We start from the raw sequence: 21,794 nt of genomic DNA, 5'->3' as shown, positions 1-21,794 counted from the left end.
TTCCTGATGAAAGGCTTTTGCCCAAAACGTCGATTTTCCTGCTCCTCGGATGCTACCTGCCCTGCTGTGCTTTTCCAGCACCACTCCAATCTAGTCTCTGCCCACAAGTGCTATCAGGGTTTCTCCAGCAATATGTTAATTTTTTTTGTGTGTGTGAGAGAGAAAGAGATGGTAGCAATGAAGTGTGGGCAGTGCTCTGGAATGGGAGAGAGAGAGAGGGTGTAAGAGAGCACTGCAGTTCTTTTTCCATTCAAACAGAAACTACACTTCCCCCAGAGCACTGCAGTTGGCAGAGAGTGACAGAGAGCTGCGTCTGCACAGAACTGCGGGAGCCCCAGTCTACCACTACTCACTAGGGAGGAGAAAGTGGAGGTGAGGGGGGAGAGGTTTGTTTTATTTTTATGTTGGAAGGGGAGATGAAAAATACAAAAGGCAAGATTAAAGTCACCCTGATCATCCTGCTCGTTCTGCTGTCTGTGTTTCTAATCTTTCTGAGCGCTTTGTTGATCAGGACCTACACGTTCAGCGCAGCCGGCAACCAGGAGCGCAGCTCCTTTGACACAGCATTGGCTGCTTTTGCAGCAAACTTCAGCAAGACCGAGAGGACACGACTTCTGGACAATCTGAAAGGGGCACTTCGCATCCCCACTGTGAACCGCAGCGCCACCGACTTTGACAGCTCCTCCCTGGAAGAGTTTGGAAACTTTCTGCCTCAAGGTACCCCTGTCCTGCTCTGAGCTCGCATGAAGTTGACTTTGAGGGTAACTGAGCCCGGATCCAGTGGATTCCTGGTTAAGGTTTTCCCAGTGTAGGGTTCCTTTGCTTTCGGGGACGTCGCTGGGTGAGGAATTTCAGAGATTTCCTCGCTGTTCATGGGTGGGTGGGTTTGCAAGTTACAGTAGCCCCCTAAAGTTAAAGCACTTCAAGGACAAAAGAGTACAATGGGGAGTTATAGCCTCGCAATAAATTAATTTTTGACAGTGGTCACTGGCCATAATCTAGTCACATTGTCATTATTAATGAGTTTAGCTTTAAATGCCAGAGTTTTTATCAATTCAATTCAAATTCCAGTTGCTGGCACAGTTGGATTGGAATCTGTATCCCCAGAATAATAGCCCCTGGAATGCTGCTCCAGTTATTTAAACCCATCTCTCCCTCAGTCTTTTTTTTGCTCAAATTGGAACCTCTGGGATCATTTCTGAGTGCAAAAGTTCAAAGGTCAGCGTTTAAAGTAAGAGAAAAATTGAATTGCTTACACCTTTGCGCAAGGCTTTCTGCTGATGGTAGGTGTTTTAAATATTTGATTATGTTGGGAAAGTGTAATTGAATGTATAACTGGGGCGGACGTCTGACTGGGTGCCAGCTGCAAACATGAATATGCACAATTACAAGTATAATTGTAGATTATGGGCAGAGCAGAGTCTAATTATACTTTGCAAAGACAATGTTTAATGTAAAGATGATGCTCAATGTTGTTTTTTTTACATGCTCTGGCTGACTCATGCTGGGTTTGGTTGAACTGACATCCAACCAAACCTCACCTAACAGCCATCACAATGAGGCCATGCCCCCAGTCCCTTAATTTCCATGTCACAATTTCCTAAAGCAGTGATCAGGACCCTAAGTGGGATTAAGCTCCAAGGCAGCATTGGCCCAGCCTTCACTTTCCCTTTCTCTAATGGTGTCTCCTCCTCTCCCAACCTCACCACCCACCTAGGTGTTGTGACTGTTTTCAAACCTCGAAATGGGCCACAAAGGGAAAACGTTTGGGAAAGGTTGCTATAACTGGAAATTGCTAAGAGTTTCTCAATCATCTTATGTTGGTGCATTTAGTGTTTTCAAAATCTTAGCTAACTGGTTTCAGAGAACAGATTTTTTGTGCTCCCTGTGAAGCTCTACGCCAGCAGCGGGTTCTTTTCTCATCTGCTGTTCCTTTCGATCACATTATGCAACTTTCGTGCAACACATTTCTCTAACAGTGGATGCCTGCCAAACTCTTGGCTTGCGCTCTATCACTAATGAACATCACTTACTGCCTGAGAGAGAGCATAAGTCTACTACTATGGAGAAGATTAGAAAGCAGAAAATCAAAGGAAATACTGAATAACACAATAAGTTGCTAAGCAATATGAAAGGAAAATTACAAAAAAAATTGTAATAACAAAATATTAAATTGGGAGAGATTCTAACAATAGTTTCTAAGGACATTTCTAGGCAGCTATTCAATGAAGTACTTAGGAATAATTAAGTACCAATAAGAATAGGGTCCATAATACCATTCCAATACTATTGGACAGCATAGAAACAAATTCCTCTGCTTTACCACAGCCATATTTGCAAATCCAGTGCCTGTTTATTTCTGGCAGCATCTGTGGAGAGGAAACCGTAAACATTTCAGGGCTTCAGAACTCAAAAGGTCACTGGACTATTTTCTCTCCACAGATGCTGCCAGACCTGTTGAGTTTCTCCAGCAACTTCTGTTTTTATTTCAGATCTCCAGCCTCCACGGTTCTTTGTTTTATTTTACTTCTGTTTGCTAAAACCCAACAGGAATTTAAGCACCTCTGAGCTATCGCAGTGAACCATTCAGCTCAATTGTTGTAGAGTGAAATCCTTGACCCGTCCTTCCTTCAACACAAATGGTCCCAATTCAATTTCCAACAAACTTCTGCACTGCCACACCCCTTTCCCTGCCACAATGTCTGATTGTTCCATTTTCTGATTGATTTTCACTGCCATTTCCAACTCCATACTAATATTCTTTTTTTACTATTTCAATTCTGTGACAACACAAAGTATCTGTACCTCGGCACACACTATCTAATATAGTGCCGAGAGGTGACATTACAAATTTTTCACTGCACTCAATAGAGTGCATGTGACAGTAAAAGCTATTCTATTCTATTTCATCAGATGCTGCTGCCTCAGTCCCCAGTAGATTCTGATCCATTCAGATGGAAGTCAGGCATAACCAATCAAGCAAGGATCCCTTTCAGAAAAGCAGGTGTAAAGATGTAGAAGTCTTGCATGGATTAGAAGATGATGGAGGAAAAATCTCCATCTGTGAAAGGCAGGAAAATATCTTATAAATTACCTTAAAGTAGAGTCATGGAGTCATATACAGCATGGAAACAGACCCTTCGGTCCAACCCGTCCATGCCAACCAGATATTTCAAACCAATCTAGTCCCACCTGCCAGCACCCAGCCCATATCTCTCCAAATCCTTCCAAAAGGGGGAAATTGTGTCCATTTGGTAGGTTTGAAATCTTTAAGGGTTATGGCCATGCAGAAGTACCATGCTATAGTTAGAATTGACTTTTAGAGTAAATTAACCAACACTATCATCAAAATTGTTCTTATTTTACACTGACAGCATTTTGAATTCAGTTTTTGACTACTTGCATTCATTTGAAAAACACATGCTGATTTAGTTCATCTGTGATCATCCAATGAGGCAGTGTGGTTTTATTTTCTGCAAACGTTATTAAATTACACAAAACATACCCAATCATCACGCTTTCCCCTGTCACTCAGCTGAAACTTATAGGACCTATTTATGACTGACTAGTTTCTTCTTGAAAACTCGTAAGGTATCTGTACTTTATTGATGAATGTAGATCTTACATGATATTACAAGTACATTTTAAGCAATTGTTTATTTAGACATTATTAAATTTCTAATTGATTAGATTCACTACAGTGTGGAAATAGGCTATTTGGCCCAACCAGTGCACACCAACCCTCCGAAGAGTAACCCACCCACCCAGACGCATTTCCCTCTGACTAATGCACCTAACACTATGGCAATTTAACATGGCCAATCCATCTGACCTGCACATCTTTGGATTGTGGGAGGAAACCGGAGCATCCGCAGGAAACCCTGCAGACATAGGGAGAATGTGCAAACTCCACACAGACAGTCACCCAAGGCTGGAATCGAACCTGGGTCCAATTCCAGCCTTTTATTTGTGTTTTTCTGTCACTGCAAATAAGCTGTTACTATTTTAATGTACAAAAGGCACATTGACACAGCAGGAAACTGGATGTCAGGAACATGAAGGGGGAGAGAGAATGAAATTTTAAGCAGGAAGTCAATCAATAGTCAACACAAAAGGCAGAACAAACTTGGTCTCATGTTAAATGGGCAAGGTGAATAAAGGAGAAACTTTATGGATGTGATATAATTGGATTTCTAAAAGGCATTTTATAAGGTGTCACATCAAGGGTCACTACACAAAGTAACATCTCATGTGGTATGTAATGACATTAACACCAGATAGTAGATTGTTTAGCTAATAAGAAGGGGAGCAGTTGAGAAACTGGGCTATGTTCGAGTTGGCAAGCTTTAGCATGCCACAAGGAGTAGTATTGACGTCTCAGCTACAGACATTTCCAATTTAATGAGCAATAAATTATGGCAATAGTCATCGCGTGAACTAATAACAAAACTGAATGACTTGGATGAAGGGACTGAATTGATAATACTGACATTAGCAGGTGACACAATGGTAACTAAGAAGTATGTTGTCATGAGGACATAGTCTCTGTGAAGGGATTTGGACAGGTTAATTCACAGGCAAAACATTGGCAGACAGAGCAAAATGTGGAATGCACAAGAACACAAAAACAGTATGTTATTTATATTGAGCAAGACTGTACATAGGGATCTGGGTGTCCTCTTACATGAATCACAAAAGTTATTTACAGGTGCAGCAAGGATTAGGAAGGCACATGGAATGATGCCATTTATTAACAGGGAAATTGAGGATAAAAGTGGGAGAATGTTACTACAGTTGCACTGGAACTTGGTGAAGGAACATCAGGAGTACTATGTACAGTGGTCTTTTTCCTTGAGAAGAATATATTTCCATTTTAATGGGGGCAATATTGTTCAGTGAAGGTTAATTCAATTGACTCTTGGCAAGATGGAGATATCTGATGAGGAAAATGTGAGCGGTTTGGATCCATACTGATGAGGGTTTAGAAGAATAAAAAGTTTTTTTTCAAACCGATAAAATCCTGAGGAAACTTGATGGAGTTAAGGTATCCCCTTATGGATCAGGCTAAAATTCGGAGAAAAGGTTAAAAATTAGAGATCCCTTTCTTTTAAGACTGTGAAGAGGAACTACATTTTCTGAGGTTCATTAATCTATGGAAATCTCTTCCTCAGTGTGCAGGGGAAGCTTATAATATATTGGAGCCTGTAGCCAGGGATACCAAAAATAGGCGGTCAAGTGTATGGTTGACACACAGTGTGTTGAACTCACTAATTTGCGTTGACAGTATTCTGTACTCCAGCAAAGTGTGAAGGAATCCTTTCCTCCAGTCTTCCTCCATCATTCATGGTCCACCTTCCATCTGAAGAAGACATCTTCCTGACAAGAATTTCTATCTATGTCTCCAAACACTTGTTAATATAATTTAATTCCAGGGGACAAAATGGTCCCAAAGTCAATCACTTGTTTGAAGTGTTCTAACCAATGCATACAGGACATGTACCCCAGAACACTGGATGGTCACCTTTCCTGTCCATTCTCTCAGCTTGAGGTCACATTTTAGTTTACCTTGTGCTGATATTGAATGTATTCAAAACTGAGTGAGGTAGAGCTTTGATTAACAAAAAAGCCAAGGGTTATGGGCGTGCAGAGAAGAAAATGGAGATGGGTGTTTAGGAATTCATGAAAAGGAAATAATTTTTAACAATCCAGTTGGAGTTTATTGAGATTGTAGAAGAGTTAAGGTATACATTTGACATATATTTTGATTGTCAGAAGGTGTCCTATAAATCTGCATGCAAGAGTTTGGTAAACAAAATTCATGCATAAGGGATTTGGGGAAATGTCCTGATATGGATTGAGAACTGGTTAATGGACAAAAATGTGGGAAGTCTGAATAAATGGGCCATTTTCACATTGGCAAGTTGTGACAACTGGTACCCTATCTCAAGGATTGTTGCAGGAGTCCCAGCTATTCAGAGTCTATGTCAATGATTTGGATGTGGGGAAGAAATGTAACATTTCCAGTCTTGCAGATGATACAAACTAGATGAGAGGGTGAGTTGTGAGAAGAATATGAAGACACTTGCAGGAGATTTGGAGAGTCTGAGTGAATGAGCAAAATTCTGGCTGATGGAATACAATGTGGAGAAACATGAAGTTATCAACTTCGGTAAAAAAAATAGAAATATGCAAATGGAGAGAGACTGGGAAGTGTTGAACTTCAAAGGGACTTGGATGTCCTTGTTCATGAATCATTGAAAGTTAACATACAAGTGCAGCAGACAAATAAGTAAGCAAATGATATGCTGGACTTGTTACAAGAGGATTTGAGGATAGGACTGCAACTACGTAAACAACAGAAAGAACTGTAGATACTGGAAATCGGAAGCAAAAGCAGAAATTGCTGGAAAACTCAACGGGCCTAGTAGCATCTGTGGAGAGAAACCAGAGTTAACATTTTGGATCTAGTGATACATCTTCAGAACACTTCTGAAGGGTCACTGGACTCAAAGCATTAACTCTAATTTCACTGCAATTATGTAAATCCTTGGTGAGACTACACCGAAAGTATTGTAAGCAGTTTTTCTCTGTTTCCCTAAAGAAAAACATAATTGCCGTAGAAGGATGGCAACAAAGATTCACCAAATAATGTCTGGGATGGAGGAACTGTCCCATGAGAAAATATTAAATAGATTGGGCCTTTATTCTCTGGAGTTGGGAAGAGTGAGGTGATTTTATTCTAGCATGTCGAGATCTTACAGGACTCACATGGTAGATGCAGGAAGGATACCCCCTCCCCACCCCCTTGGCTTGGGGTGATCTACAATCAAGTGGCAAAATCTCAGATAAGGGGTAGCCCATTTGGGACTGATGAGGAATTTCTTCACTCAAGGTGGTGAATCTTTGGAATTGTCTAGCCCAGAGGGATTGCAAGACTTACTTGTTGGCTATGAGATAAAAATGTCTACATGTTAAAGAACATTAGGACTACACAGATGGTGCAGGAAAATAATGTTGAAGTCAAAGATCAGCCATAGTCTCACTGAATAGTGGAGTGGGTTCAAAGGGTTGAATAGCTTACTCTTGTTTTACTTTGTAATATTCAAATGTTAAAGCCAGAATCAGATCAGTCATTATTCTTTTGATCATGGGGCAGAGGGCTCAATGTTACAAATTATCTATTTCCCCTCCTAATTTTTATGTTCAATTTTTTTATCCATTCCAAAGAAACTCCAATAGGTGATGGATGTTGATTAAATTTAATGCACAGGTCTGGTCTGTATACAAGGAGGCCAAGTCCACGTAGAACAAACTCAGACCCCGACGTAACAAGTCAATGTATTGCAACAAGCATTACCCCACATAGTGTACAGCCCCACTTTTCTTTCAGTAAATCTATCTGTTGTCATGTAACATCGTAAGGATGTAAAGAAATCATGAGCTTTTTTGAAGTTTTTCACGAGTTTTTCAAGCTGGCAGGTATGGGAATGTTTTATACCTTGCCTAGCCCAAAGCTCATGTGAAACATTTTGTTTCAGCAAGGCTTTCTGTTTGCATAATTTGAAGTTTTCCACTTGAAGCGTGAAGATGAAAAATCATGGAAAGTGCTTGACGTATTTTTACCAGCTGGTTTTAGTAAATTGACATCCTTTTGACTAAACATTGAAATTTTTTAACGACAAAGAAAAGCAGATAGAAACGCCAAAAGAGGTCCTAATCAAATTTGATTATGCTTTGTTTAGACTGTACTTGTAATATAAAACTCATCTCGGCTGGTCGGAAACTAGAGAGTATTCAAATCTCTGGAGTTAGAGCCGAGGGGCAGTACAAGGGCTGATCAGCCGAATCTGCTCTGAGTCATGAAGGAAGACTGGAGGGGCAGTTATTGGGGGCACTGGGGGAGGAGAGAATCATGCAGCTTTGATTTGCATGTTTTTGGATGTAGAACAATAAGTTGGATAAGTTTTGCCTTGTATCCTTGAATCCTGCACGTAGTTTGCAAGTGGCTGCCCAGACTGCTTCCCCAAAAGAAACATTAGAGTCAGAGTTTTTAGAGGAGAGACAGAGACCCTTCGACCCATCTGTGATCAAGCATCCATTGATTCAAATACCATTTTCCATCATGATAGCTTTGTACCCCTGTAACAATTAGTAAAACAGTATGTGAATGGAAATTTAACACTATGGATAGAATGATACACAAATTCTATCCATTTCACCCACTTTGTCTGAGGCTGTTGCTTTCTCTGGAGCGTGTCTGCAGGCATTACAACTCAGCATTCACTTAGAATCCAGCTCATAAGCAGAAAATCATTTAATTATTCAAGCAATAATTGATGTTTCCATCAGGCACCGTCTGACTCTTCCCTTAATGGTGAAATGGGCTCAAGGGGCTGAATGGCCTACTCCTGCTCTTTTTTTTATATTCTAAAGTTAAGGCCAGAATCAGATCAGCTACTGAATAGGGCAGGAGGCTCAAGGTGACAAAATACCTACTCCTGCTCCTAGGTTTGGTGTTCAACTTTTTTATCCTTCCCTAGGAGCTATCCAAAGGATGGTATGGTGGCTCAGTGGTTAGCACTGCTGCCTCACAGCAGCAGGGTCCCAGGTTCAATTCCAACCTTATGACTGTCTGTGTGGAGTTTGCACATTCTCCTTGTGAGTGCATGGGTTTCCTCCAGGTGCTCCAGTTTCCTCCCACTGTCCAAAGATGTGCAGGTCCGGTGAATTGGCCATGCTAAATTGCCCATAGGTTAGGTGCATTAGTCAGAGGGAAATGGGACTGGGTGGGTTACTCTTCGAAGATTGGTGTGGTCTTCTTGGGCCGAAGGGCTTGTTTCCACGCTGTACGGAATCTAATCTTTGAAGGTGGTGTGCATTGAACAGAAATATGAAGTTGGACCAAATGGTTTTACCTGTCTGTAACTGTTATACGATCTTGTGCCGGGAAGCAGTGTAGATATTTGCCTATTTTTAAGACCTTCTGAAGTCCATATTTTGTCAACTGTACTAAAAGATAATCTCTTTCACTTTCATACTACTTTTGGAACTTCATGCTGCTGGAGGAAACATTCATTTTTAAGAAAAGGCAGCCAAAATAAAAACAAAACTTGATGGAGATTGAAGGGTGGTGTGTTCGAACAAACATTATAATTGGGTGGTGGGTGAGACCCAGCTGTCTTTAATTCCCAGAAGTCTAATCTATTCTATTAAGCAATAACAGTGGATGACAGTCTTTGAATATGCAATTAAAAGGCATAATGTTCTTAGAGTCAAAGAGGTATACAGCATGGTAACATTTGTCCATGTTGACCACATTTTCTAAACTGAACTAACCCTATTTGTCTGCATTTGCTCCATGTCTCTCTAAACCTTTCCTATCCATGTACCTGTCTAAATGTATTTTAAAGCTGAAAATGTGTTGCTGGAAAAGTGCAGCAGGTCAGGCAGCATCCAAGGAGCAGGAGAATCAATGTTTCGGGCATGAGCCCTTCTTCAGGAATGAGGGAAGTGTGCCAAGCAGGCTAAGATAAAAGGTAGGGAGGAGGGACTTGGGGGAGGGGCGTTGGAAATGCGATAGGTGGAAGGAGGTTATGGTGAGGGTGATAGGCCGGAGTGGGGGTGGGGCGGAGAGGTCAGGAAGAAGATTGCAGATTAGGAGGGCGGTGCTGGGTTCGAGGGTTGGGACTGAGACAAGGTGGGGGAAGGGAAATGAGGAAACTGGAGAAATCTGAGTTCATCCCTTGTGGTTGGAGGGTCCGCAATTTCCCCCCAGACGTGGTCGATGATGCTCTCCACCGCATCTCCTCCACTTCCCGCTTCTCCGCCCTTGAGCCCCGCCCCTCCAATCGACACCAGGACAGAACCCCACTGGTCCTCACCTAACACCCCACCAACCTTCATATACATCGTATCGTCCATCGTCATTTCCACCACCTTCAAACGGACCCCATCACCAGGGATATATTTCCCTCCCCTCCCCTATCAGCGTCAGGTCCACACCCCCAACCAACCCACCAACCCAACCTCCACTCCTGGCACCTTCCTCTGCAACTGCAAGAAATGCAAAATTTGCGCCCACACATCCCCCCTTACTTACCTCCAGGTCCCCAAGGGATCCTTCCATATCCACCACAAATTCACCTGCACCTCCACACACATCATTTACTGCATCCGCTGCACCCGATGTGGCCTCCTCTATATTGGGGAGACAGGCCGCCTACTTGCGGAACGTTTCAGAGAACACCTCTGGGACACCCGGAAAAACCAACCCAACCGCCCCGTGGCTCAACACTTCAACTCCCCCTCCCACTCCACCGAGGACATGCAGGTCCTTGGACTCCTCCATCGCCAGACCATAGCAACACGACGGCTGGAGGAAGAGCGCCTCATCTTCCGCCTAGGAACCCTCCAACCACAAGGGATGAACTCAGATTTCTCCAGTTTCATCATTTCCCCTCCCCCCACCTTGTCTCAGTCCCAACCCTCGAACTCAGCACCACCTTCCTAACCTGCAATCTTCTTCCTGACCTCTCCGCCCCCACCCCCGCTCCGGCCTATCACCTTCACCTTAATCTGCTTCCACCTATCGCATTTCCAACACCCCTCCCCCAAGCCCCTCCTCCCTACCTTTTATCTTAGCCTGTTTGGCACACTTCCCTCATTCCTGAAGAAGGGCTCATGCCCGAAACGTCAATTCTCCTGCTCTTTGGATGCTTCCTGACCTGCTGCGCTTTTCCAGCAACACATTTTCAGCTCTGATCTCCAGCATCTGCAGTCCTCACTTTCTCCTAAATGTCTTTTAAATGTTGTAATTGTACCTGCCTCTACCATGTCCAGTTAACAATGAGTATAAATGGGGGTTAGTAAATGTCTGCAAGTGAAGGACATTTAAGCAGTGTTACTCTAAAAGAACACAGCTCCAAATAGAAGAAATGAATATATAAAGACACAGGCAAATTTGGGAGGAAAATACTTCTTGAACAGGTCTTTCGCATGATCTGGGCTTCGTACAAATAGGTGCTGCTGGTTCTATAAAGACACCTCATCTTAATTGTTTTGCTGACTTTTCAGCTGCATGAGAAGATTGAGCTTAGAGCTATCAGACAGCACAGGACTGTAAGTCACCAGAGGTGACCAGCACTTTCACTGACTGGAGGGTGGGGAGGCAGCATTTCAGCATATTGTCACCCTCTCATGTGAGAGATTCTCACAATCCGTATCTGACCATGCCTTACCCACCTCTCCTCTCTTCCCCCTCAAAGTCTGGGTCTGCTCCGATATCTGCAAAGCACCTTGTAACATTTTTCTCCGTGCTGTACGTGAAGATATTGCTAATTAGGCAGTTGCTGGAAAAGCTGTGTGCTCGTGCCACAGGCTAGACATGTTCCTAATCAGGATTCCAGATGATGAAGGAAACCATTTTGGAGGATTTACTGACGGATGTGTTGAAGTAACATCAAAGAGAGTCTCGGCAAAAGGGTAACAAAGGAAATTTAAAATGCAGCTCAGGAAGTTTCTGTGGGTGGAGTGAAACATTATCTTGAAAATGCTGCCCTAGGGTTTCCTTAGCTTCTAAATACACAGAAATTGGGTAGTGAAGTGAGGAAGAGGAAGTTTACTTACAGCAAATAGCCAAATGTTGAATAAGTCAACTTCTCAAAACTCTAGAGACATGCTAAATGTCTGATTGTTGCTAAGGTTACTTAGAATTTACAAAGGAACTATGTTTTGAAACGAACTGCTTCCTGCAAGTGAACTGAAAGTTACAATTTCAAAAGCAAAGCATTGCAAAATTGTCACTTTTTTAAAAACTGTTTATCTACTAATTCCATGAGTATTTATTCTGAAATAAATAAGTGAATTGCCATCGCTTTTGCATATTTTACGAATGGAAGTTTAATAATGGATAACAATTTCACAACTACCTTTTAGCTTCATAAGTCAAACAAGATAATGGAATAGTTCTCTTCAACATTATAGATTGATGGATGCTCTGTTAGAACTAAGTCTTTATAAAGTTAAAAGCTTTTATTTATAGACACATTACATAATATACATTTTCAATTACAAAGTTCATATGCTCTTGTATACTTTGTTTTGCAAAATGATAGACTATTAAATAAAATTAACAAGTGATATCACTCAAAACAGTACAGTAAAAAAAAACAATATCTCAAAGCAAAATTTCAAAGTTTATAGTAGTAATTGGGGTTTGGGTGCTGATGATGAACCACAGTTCCAGTGTATTCACCCTAGAATCCCTACAGTGCGGAAAGAGACCATTCAGCCCCTTGAGTCTACACCGACCCTCTGAAAGCATCACACCCAGACCCAGCCCGTCAACCCTATCCCTGTAAACCCACATTTACCTTGGGTAATCCATCAAGCCTTCATATCCCTGGACAATACGGAATAATTTAGTAAGGCCAATGCACCTAACTTGCACATCCATGGACTGTGGGAGGAAACCGGAGCACCCAGTGGAAACCCGTGCAGACACAGAGAGAATATGCAAACTCCACACAGTCAATTGTCCAAAGGTAGAATCAAACCTGGGTCCCTGGCACTGTGTGGCAGCATGCTAGCTACTGAGCCACCATGCTGACCAAAGTATTACCAGTCATGAAAGATCTCAAATGTGCCAGGGAGACTCTGTCCCCTTTCTAGGGAAACCTCAATGCAAATGTTACCACAGAAGACAGGCGATCAGACCTGGTTCAGGAGCAGACCCATAGGAGGACTTTCCATCGCTTTCTTTTACTGTCTATTCATGGGATGAGAGCATTGTTTGCCCCCAACGCCTCATCTTCACCATGGGCATCCATTCCCTATATACATCCATCCCCCATGGCAAAAGCCTCCAAGCCCTCTGTTTCTTCCTCTCCTGCCGACCCAACCAGTACCCCTCCACTGAAACACTCATTCGATTGGCGGAACTGGTCCTCACCCTCAACAACATCTCCTTTGAATCCTCCCACTTCCTTCAGACCAAAGGGGTATCCATGGGCACTCACACGGGCCTCAGCCATGCCTGCCTCTTCATAGGATATGTAGAACAGTCCATCTTCCACAGTTACACTCGTACCATCGTCCACGTTTTCCTCCGTTACATCGATGACTGTATCGGCACTACCTCGTGCTCCCACAAGGAGGTTGAACAGTTCATCAACTTCACAAACACCTTCCACCCTGACTTTGAGTTCACTTGGACCATCTTGGACACTTCCCTCCCCTTCCTGGACCTCTCTGCAACTGACTCAACATGACACCTACTTCAAATCCACCAACTGCCACACGTATTTGGAACACATCTCCTCCCACCACCCCTCCTGGAAAAATGCTATCCCTTACTCCCAAATTCTCTGCCACCTCCATATCTGCTCCCAGGAAGAGCAATTCCATTCCAGGATATCCTAGCTGGCCTTCTATTTCAAGGACCGCAATTTTCCCTCCCTCATGATCAACAATGCCCTCCATCTCCTCCACTTTCTGCACCTCTGCCCTTTAACCCCACTCTTCCAACTGCAATAGGGATAAAAACCCCTGCTCCTTCCACCCCACTAATCTTTGGATATATCATATTATCCTCCGCCATTTCCATCACCTACAGTCATGCCCCATCAGCAGAGATATTTCCCTCCATACCCCATTCTGCAGAAACCATTCCCTCCATGGCCCTCTTGTTAGGTCCATGCCCTCCACCACCCCACCCTCCACTCCCCGGCACCTTCCCTTGCCATCGCAAGAAGCGGAAAACCTGCGTCCGCACCTCCCCCCTCACCTCCCTCCAAGACCCCAAAAGATCCTTCGACATCTGGCAGGGATTTTCCTGCACATCCAAACACCTCATCTACTGTGTCCATTGCTCTCGACATGATCTCCTCTACATTGGGGATTCAGGAAGCCAATTCACGGAATGTTTCAGGGAATATCTCTGGGACACATACACCAACAATCCCACTGCCCTCTAACTGACCACTTCAACTCCCCTTCCCACTCCTCCAAGCATGTGCAAGTCCTGGGCCTCCTGCACCACCAAATCCAAGCCACCTGATGCCTGGAGGAAGAACACCTCACCTTCCACCTTGGGACCCTCCAAACACACGGCATCGACATCGACATCACCAGTTTCCAAATCTCCCCTACCCCCTCATCCCAGATACTACCCTCTAACTCGACTCCACCCTCTTGACCTGACTTACCTGCACATCTTCCATCCCACTTATCCGCTCCATCCTCCACTCAGACCTATCACCATCACCCCCACCTGCATCCATCTATCACCTTCCCAGCTACCTTCACCCCTATCCCCACACTGACCCCTGATGAAGGACTTATGCCCGAAACGTCGACTCTTCTGCTCCTCAGGTTCTGCCTGACCTGCTGTGCTTTTCCAGCGCCACACGTTTTGACATTGCTGGCTAAGCCAGCACTCATTGCCCAGAGGGCAGTTGAGAGTCAATCACGTTGCTGTTGGTCTGGGTCACAAGGAGGTCAGACTAAGGATGGAAGTTATCCCTTCCTAAAGAACACTTGTGAGCCAGATGGGTTTTTCTCCAACATTCGGCAACAGTTTCATGGTCATCCTTTGATCTTCAAAATTCCAAATTTTGTAAGTTGCATTAAAATTCCACCATTTGCCCTCGCAGGATTCGAACCCATGTCCCCAAAACATACCCTGGGTGTGGGGATTAATTGCCTCCCACTTTGCAGTGACCAACAATCAGGAATGTAGGACTGAAGTGCAGACAGAACCTGAGCAGGAACCACCTCAAATTGTTATTTAGGAGCACAAATGAGGATGAATGTACACATGAGAATAAATACTCAGCATCTGAACACTATTTTAAAAACGCAATTGATGTGTAATTAAGATACTTTGCAACGTTAGATTCACTGTATTGTCTCTGAAGCTTGGAAGATGGTTCAAATTTCCCTCTCTGCCAAGATACTTAAGACACATAGATATCCAAGGTCTCTTTGGGTAAGCTGTTCTGAAGTTGCAGGCTGTGAAGTTTATTCTGCCATTCATATCCATATTAGAACAATCTGCTTGCATTCCACCTTAGTTTGTCAATGAATTTCATAACATGGCAGAATCACAGTCTGATTCCACAGCTGAACAATTAGATTAGATTCCCTACAGTGTGGGAACTGGCCCTTCGGCTCAACAAGTCCACAATGACCCTCCGAAGAGCAACCCACCCAGACACCCCCTCCCTCTGACTAATGCATCGCAATTCACCATGGCCAATTCACCTCACCTGCACATCTTTGTGATTGTGGGAGGAAACCCACGCAGACAGGGGGAAGAATGTGCAAACGCCACACAGACAGTTGCCCAAGGCTGGAATCGAGAGCTGAAAATGTGTTGCTGGAAAAGCGCAGCAGGTCAGGCAGCATCCAAGGAGCAGGAGAATCGACGTTTCGGGCATGAGCCCTTCTTCAGGAGCCATTCCTGAAGAAGGGCTCATGCCCTAAATGTCGATTCTCCTGCTCCTTGGATGCTGCCTGATCTGCTGCGCTTTTCCAGCAACACATTTTCAGCTCTGATCTCCAGCATCTGCAGACCTCACTTTCTCCAAGGCTGGAATCGAACCTGGGACTTTGGCACTGTGAAATGCATTCACTTATGCAATTAAACTTGAAAACATGCAATTTTTCAATGGCAGAATGAAATTGAGGAAAAGTGATAAGGTTCACTCTGCCATCATCTTAATAGAGAACCAGTAAACTGTTTGTAAAGCCTGGAATAACATTGTGTTCAAGAGTCCATCCTAAAATTATGAAAGAGATACTTTGTATTGGTTTCTGAAAACAAGCTCATTTTACTTTGCTGTCTTCAGATTAAGATTAAATGCACGGAAATAACATCTTTAACTTGCCAATGACTAATTCACCTTTACAATGCAGAAAATGGAGAAGACAGAAATATTTATATTTCCTTAATTCTATGAAATAGTTGATGGATCTTCCCAGAATCCTTGCCCTTCCTGCTATTGTATGATGAATTTGCGTAAATGCAACATCTGATTGTACTTTACATGAAGCGAAATGAAAAGTTGCATTCCAGCCCAAACTAGAATTGTTTCCTATTTAGTCACCGCCCAAGTGCAGAAGGAAGGTTTCTGTTTTGTGTGGCGTGCTGGTCAGTCTCCTGTGGGAGGTCCTTCACTTGCTGCTTGTCACTGGATGAAGCATTTTATCACCCAGTGATGTTACTGTGAAGATCAACATTGATGTCGATCTGTGGAAAGGACAGGCAATTTGACCAAATGTGGCTAAAAGAGAAGGGATGCAGATGGGATAACAAGAAGTAAACCAAAGACACTCCAAGGCCAGACATGGGCCAGCAGTGATTACTAATTCTGAGTTGAAACTCCTGAAAACAATTAATAAGATCCAGTTACAGAGCCCTGTTTCACTTAATGGGCTCTGCTTGTAACTTAATCAATTGGAAAACACAGGTGATTGACTAGTGGTGGTTAACTGATAAAATAAAGTGCTTTGGTAATAGGGGAGAGAAGTTTAGTTGTGTCTAATGGCACTTTTGGTTTCTGTATCTTTTTTTTAAAAATGAGCAGAGCATCATAGTGCTATTGTGGCACAGTGGCAGTGTCCCTGAGAAAGGCTTGGGTTCAAGTCCTACCTACTCTAGAGTTGTGTAGTGATAGCCCTGAACAGACTAGTTAGAAAATATCTAACAGAAACTGTTTTGGTGCAGTGGTAATCTCCCTGCCTCTGAGACAGGAGGCCTGTGTCAAAGTCCCACCTGCTCCAGAGGTGTGCTGAAACATAGCTAAAAAGGATGAATTGGAAAATATTTTAGCAAATCCTTCATTGCAGTATAGCTTATCCTTCTAAAGGAAGGGGGTAGCTAAGTTTTGGATTTGCACTTAAATAAGATTTGGGTTTTTTTGGGAGATTCGACATTCCTCTTTTATATATTTTCTCTTTATCCCCTGAACTGAGGAGATTCTAAATCCTTATTTATACTTTTACTTATTTTCTTTCTTTTATTTAATATAATGCCACCCCCCAACATTGCTGTCAAACAGCGGTAGTGCTAATTTTCCCCAGCATCAATGTTGTGTGTGCAGGTGTAGACACAGAGAAAAAACATCAAGTGCAGAAAACTTTATTTATTTTCCATTACCAGGTAGAAAGGGAACACCCCGAGTGGCCAGTGACAAGCCCTTCTCAATAATGGGCAATGCTAAGTGATCAAAAAAGTAAAAGGGAGGGCAGGGATTAAATCAAAATAGAGTTGGAGGGGGAAATAAAACACTCCACACCCTGTGGTGCCACCATAAGATTTGTTTTTAAATAACAAGACATCTGAAAGGACTTTTCATCCAATGAAGTACTTGTGTCAGGAATGCAGCAAAATTTTAACATAACAGGCTCCCACAAACAGCAAGCTGATAATGTCCCGCCGATCTGTTTCTTTCGATAGGATAAATATTGGCTATCTCACTGCATATTGCACCGCTGCTGTGCTTCAAGGGAGTATGTCAAGGACAGGCGGGTCAAGGCCTCAGTTTAACATGCTGTCCAAAAGATAACATCTTTATTCATTCATTACTGGAATGTCGGACTTTATCTAAGTTCTGTGCTGGGACTGGAACTCATACCCTAATGTCTCAGAGACAGCAGAATTATTAACCAATTATTAACCATCAAAATATAATGTGTGAATACGTGAGTTATATTAAATTAATAACATTCTTTTCTCTCTCCTTTTCCCACAAAAGGTTTTTTTCTCATAAATGTAAGACAGCCACTAATGAGTGCAATGAAGGTTTTAGCAGGGACATCTTTAGCCTTTGAATGTTTAAAATGAGGAACTGGCTTAGTAAAATAGTTGAGGTAAATATGGTGGAAGCACAAGGGGAGCACGCATGAGAAAAGAATAGAATGATTGTAAAGAGTGTCAGATGACGCAGGGTATGAGAAGGCTTGTGTCAGCATCAAGACTAATGTGGACAACTCGGGCTGAATGGCCTGTTTTGTTCCATACATTCTGTGTGACTCTTCAGAGATTTTACAACGTGACACATTTTTAAAAACTTATCATATTATTGTTAACTCTTAATGGTGAGATTATTTTGGAAGTTTAATGTAATTTGAAGTTTAGGTAATGCCACCACGAATGCTAAAAACCACATTTTCCTTCCATCCCCAAAACATCTACCACTGTAGAAGGCAGTTTCCTGACTGTGGAGCTCTTCAGCTAAATACTTGAAAAATAGCAATGGTCTGAATTTTCATTTTGGAATTTTGTTGTACTTCTCCAATCCTGCAACAAAGCACTGGAGTTGCAATCTGTATTCTAATTGGTATAAGTGGTTTGGTTATATTCTCATATTTTGACTATATTGAATATTTTGAATATTTTGACTGACCCACTTGGCTGGCTGCAGATTTTGAATGAAGCCTATTCAGCCCACCATTATGATATGAGCTTTTGGACAGAAATCAGCCGCTCTTTCCCCTTATTTACATCTTAATTATAAATTCAGTGCCCTTTATAAACATATTAAGTTTTTCATGTAAGTTGTATTGCCCTGCTAGAGGAAGGATGTTATTAAACTGGATAGGGCACAAAAGAGATTTACAAGGATGTTACCAAGACTGGAGGGTCTGAGTTATAAGGTGAATAGGCTGGGACATTGGACATTTTTTTCTTGGAGTGTAGAAGGCCGAGGGGTGATCTTATAGAGGTTTATAAAATCATGAGCGGTATAGGCAAAATGAATAGCCAAGGTCCAAACCCCAAGATAGGGGAGTCCAAAACTAGACTTCATAAGTTTAAGGTGAGAGAAGAAAGATTCAAAAGGGACCTGAGGGGCAAATTTTCATACAGAGGGTGGTGCATACATGGAACAAGCTGCCATAGGAAGTGACAGAGGTGAGTACAATGATAACATTTTAAAGATATTTGGACAGATACATTGATAAAAAAAGCTTTAGAGGAACATGGGCCAAACAAAGTCAGCTGGGACTAGTTCAGTTTAGAAAATCTGGTTCGTTTAGACAAGTTGGGCCGATAGGCCAGTGTCTGCGCCAAATGCCCCTATACAGATTGTTATGCTATCGTTAATGCAAATTCACTACAACACAATTGATGAACTGGGGACACTGTTTCTGTAGCATTTAAAGTTTGTATTGGTTATAATGTGATTCTGGCCCCATTAGTTTAAGTGGTGCTGCTATTATACGATTTTCTTATAACATGGGATTGCTCAAGAACGGAACTCCCGTGTGAAAGCAGAACTGACTGTAAAGTATAAATTTATATATTTGTGCTTCATGCCCACTCTGTTGCGAAGACAATTTTATTTACTTTCATTTGGAAAGTATTATGGTTTATTGAGTAAGTTAAATTGTGTGTTGCTTTCTGAAATAGGCTGAGAGAATCTCATGTAGTTATCAGTTTGCTGTGTGGGTTAACATAGCCAAGAGTTGCCCTGTTTTATTTAGGTTAAATAGGGGATCATAGGAACATTCACACGTTGAGCCCATTCCGCCATTATATTGGATGATGACAATAGGGGAGTTGCTGACCCACTGGTATTATCACCAGGCTGTTAATCCAGAGACCCAATTAATGTCCCATGGACCCAGGTTCAAATCCCACTACAGTAGATGGTGGAATTTGAATTCAATTTTTTTTAAAAATCTGGATCCAAGAGTTTAATGATGACCATTAATCCATGATCAATGGTTGGGGAAAACCCATCAGGTTTACTCATAGCCGTCAGGAAAGGAAACTGCCATCCTTACCTGGTCTGCATTACATGTGACTCCAGACCCAGAGCAATATGGTTGACTTTTAGCTGCCCTCTGGGATGGACAATAAATGCTAGCCTAGCTAGTGATGCACTCATTCTGTGAATGAACTTTATTGAGAACAAAACTACCTAAATGTGTTGTCGGGGGTGGGGGGTGGACGCTTTGGAGAGGGTGCAGGGAGGGTTTGTGGGGATGTTGCCTGGTATGGAGGATGCTAGCTATGAGGAGAGGTTGAGTAGGTGAGGATTGTTTTCATTGGAACGAGGGAGGTTGGGGCGGCACCTGATTGAGGTCTACAAAATTATGAAGGGTATAGACATGGTGGATAGAGATAAGCTTTGCCCAGGGTGAAGGATTCAATAATGAGAGATCACACTTTCAAGGTGAGAGGTGAAAAGTTTAAGGGGGATACACTTGGCAAGTACTTTACATAGAGGGCGGTGGGTGCCTGGAACGCGTTGCCAGCAGAGGTAGTAGAGGCAGGCACGGTAGATTCATTTAAGATGCGTCTGGACAGATGCATGAGTAGGTGGGGAGCAGAGGGATACAAATGCTTAGGAATTGGGCGACAGGTTTAAACAGTGGATTGGATCGGCTCAGGCTTGGAGGGCCACAGGGCCTGTTCCTGGGCTGTAAATTTTCTTTGTTCTACTTTGTTTTAAATGCTATCCCTACAGAGCAAAATCGACCAATTTCTGTCGCAAACATGCTCAATGGTTGAGCTTCAACTGTCTTGGGTAGAGAATTCCAAAGGTTCTCCACCAGCTGAGTGAATAAATTCTTCCTTGTCTTAGTCTTAAATGGCCTGACCCTTTATTCAGAATCCATGTCCACTGTTGTCAGATTCGCCAGCCACAGAAAATATCCCATCTATGTCCACATTGTCATATCCTGTAAGAATCTTGTAAATTTAAATGAGATTACCTCTCATTCTTTGAAATTCTGGAGAACACATATCCAGTTTCTTCAATCTCATAAAAGAATGCCTGGCAAACCCTGTGACTCCTTCAGAGTCAAATATATCCTTCCTTGGATAAAGACACCAAAACTGGACACGGTATTCTGGGTATTGAGCTTCTGTTATAAGCAGGAAGTCACCAAGACACAGTAAGCATCTGGCTCGAAGCACATTCCATGTAAGAGAATCATTTATGCCTGTTTAATGCAAATGCTCAATGATTAAATTGCTCTGTGTTGGTCAGCTGGCTGATCAATTTAAGCCTGAGTGTAGCCTCAGAGAGCTGAAGGAAACAAGCTTCCAGAAATTCTTAAGCAGTCTAAGTTGAGAACGTGTGTAGAATTGGCTGATGTATTTAAAGCAGTGTAAGTTAACTCGGTATAGATACTTTTCATCAATCTGCTCAGACATGTTACACATGGAGGCCTTTGGAGTAGGTGGGACTTGAACTCAGGACTTCTGGCTCAGAGGTAGTGACACTGCCAGTGTGCAGCAATAAAGATCTAACATATTTCTAAAATAACAAAAAAAAACAGCACAGGAGAAACTCAGAAGGCCTGGCAGAATCTCTAAAGAGCGAATAAGTGTTAACAGACATCTTCAGTGTGGATGTCATATCTGAATTGTTCTGCTGTAAGACGTATTGCAAATTAGTTAATACCCAACATTTAGGTTCTACAAGTAACTACCAATGAACATTATCAATGCTAGTCATAGGAACTAGCAAAGAAATGATTCTCGTCACTAAAGACAATGAGAGGGAGAGGGACAGAATGAGGCCAGTCAGTCCATCAAGTCTGCCCAGCCATTCAATAGAACATAGAAAATAGAACATAGAAAAAATACAGCACAGTACAGGCCCTTCGGCCCTCGATGTTGCGCCGACCAAAGTCTACCTAACCTACACTAGCCCAATAACCTCCATATGCTTATCCAATGCCCGCTTAAATGACCATAAAGAGGGAGAGTTCACCACTGCTACTGGCAGGGCATTCCATGAACTCTCAACCCGCTGAGTAAAGAATCTACCCCTAACATC

General features: G+C 42.6%; 1 protein-coding gene across 1 annotated transcript in view; it reads left to right on the top strand.

The window, feature by feature from the left end:
* The first annotated feature begins 217 nt into the window (after positions 1-217).
* The window catches only part of LOC132828350 (N-fatty-acyl-amino acid synthase/hydrolase PM20D1-like), an 88,465-nt gene continuing 66,888 nt past the window's right edge, over positions 218-21,794 (top strand). Inside the window, exon 1 of the mRNA XM_060845378.1 lies at positions 218-717. Coding sequence (XP_060701361.1) covers positions 402-717 — 316 coding nt within the window. The 5' untranslated portion in view covers positions 218-401. The remainder of the gene's footprint in view (positions 718-21,794) is intronic.

The sequence above is a fragment of the Hemiscyllium ocellatum genome, chromosome 26 (assembly GCF_020745735.1).
Source record: "Hemiscyllium ocellatum isolate sHemOce1 chromosome 26, sHemOce1.pat.X.cur, whole genome shotgun sequence".
Lineage (NCBI taxonomy): Eukaryota > Metazoa > Chordata > Chondrichthyes > Orectolobiformes > Hemiscylliidae > Hemiscyllium > Hemiscyllium ocellatum.
This window is presented reverse-complemented; position numbering and strand designations above follow the sequence as displayed.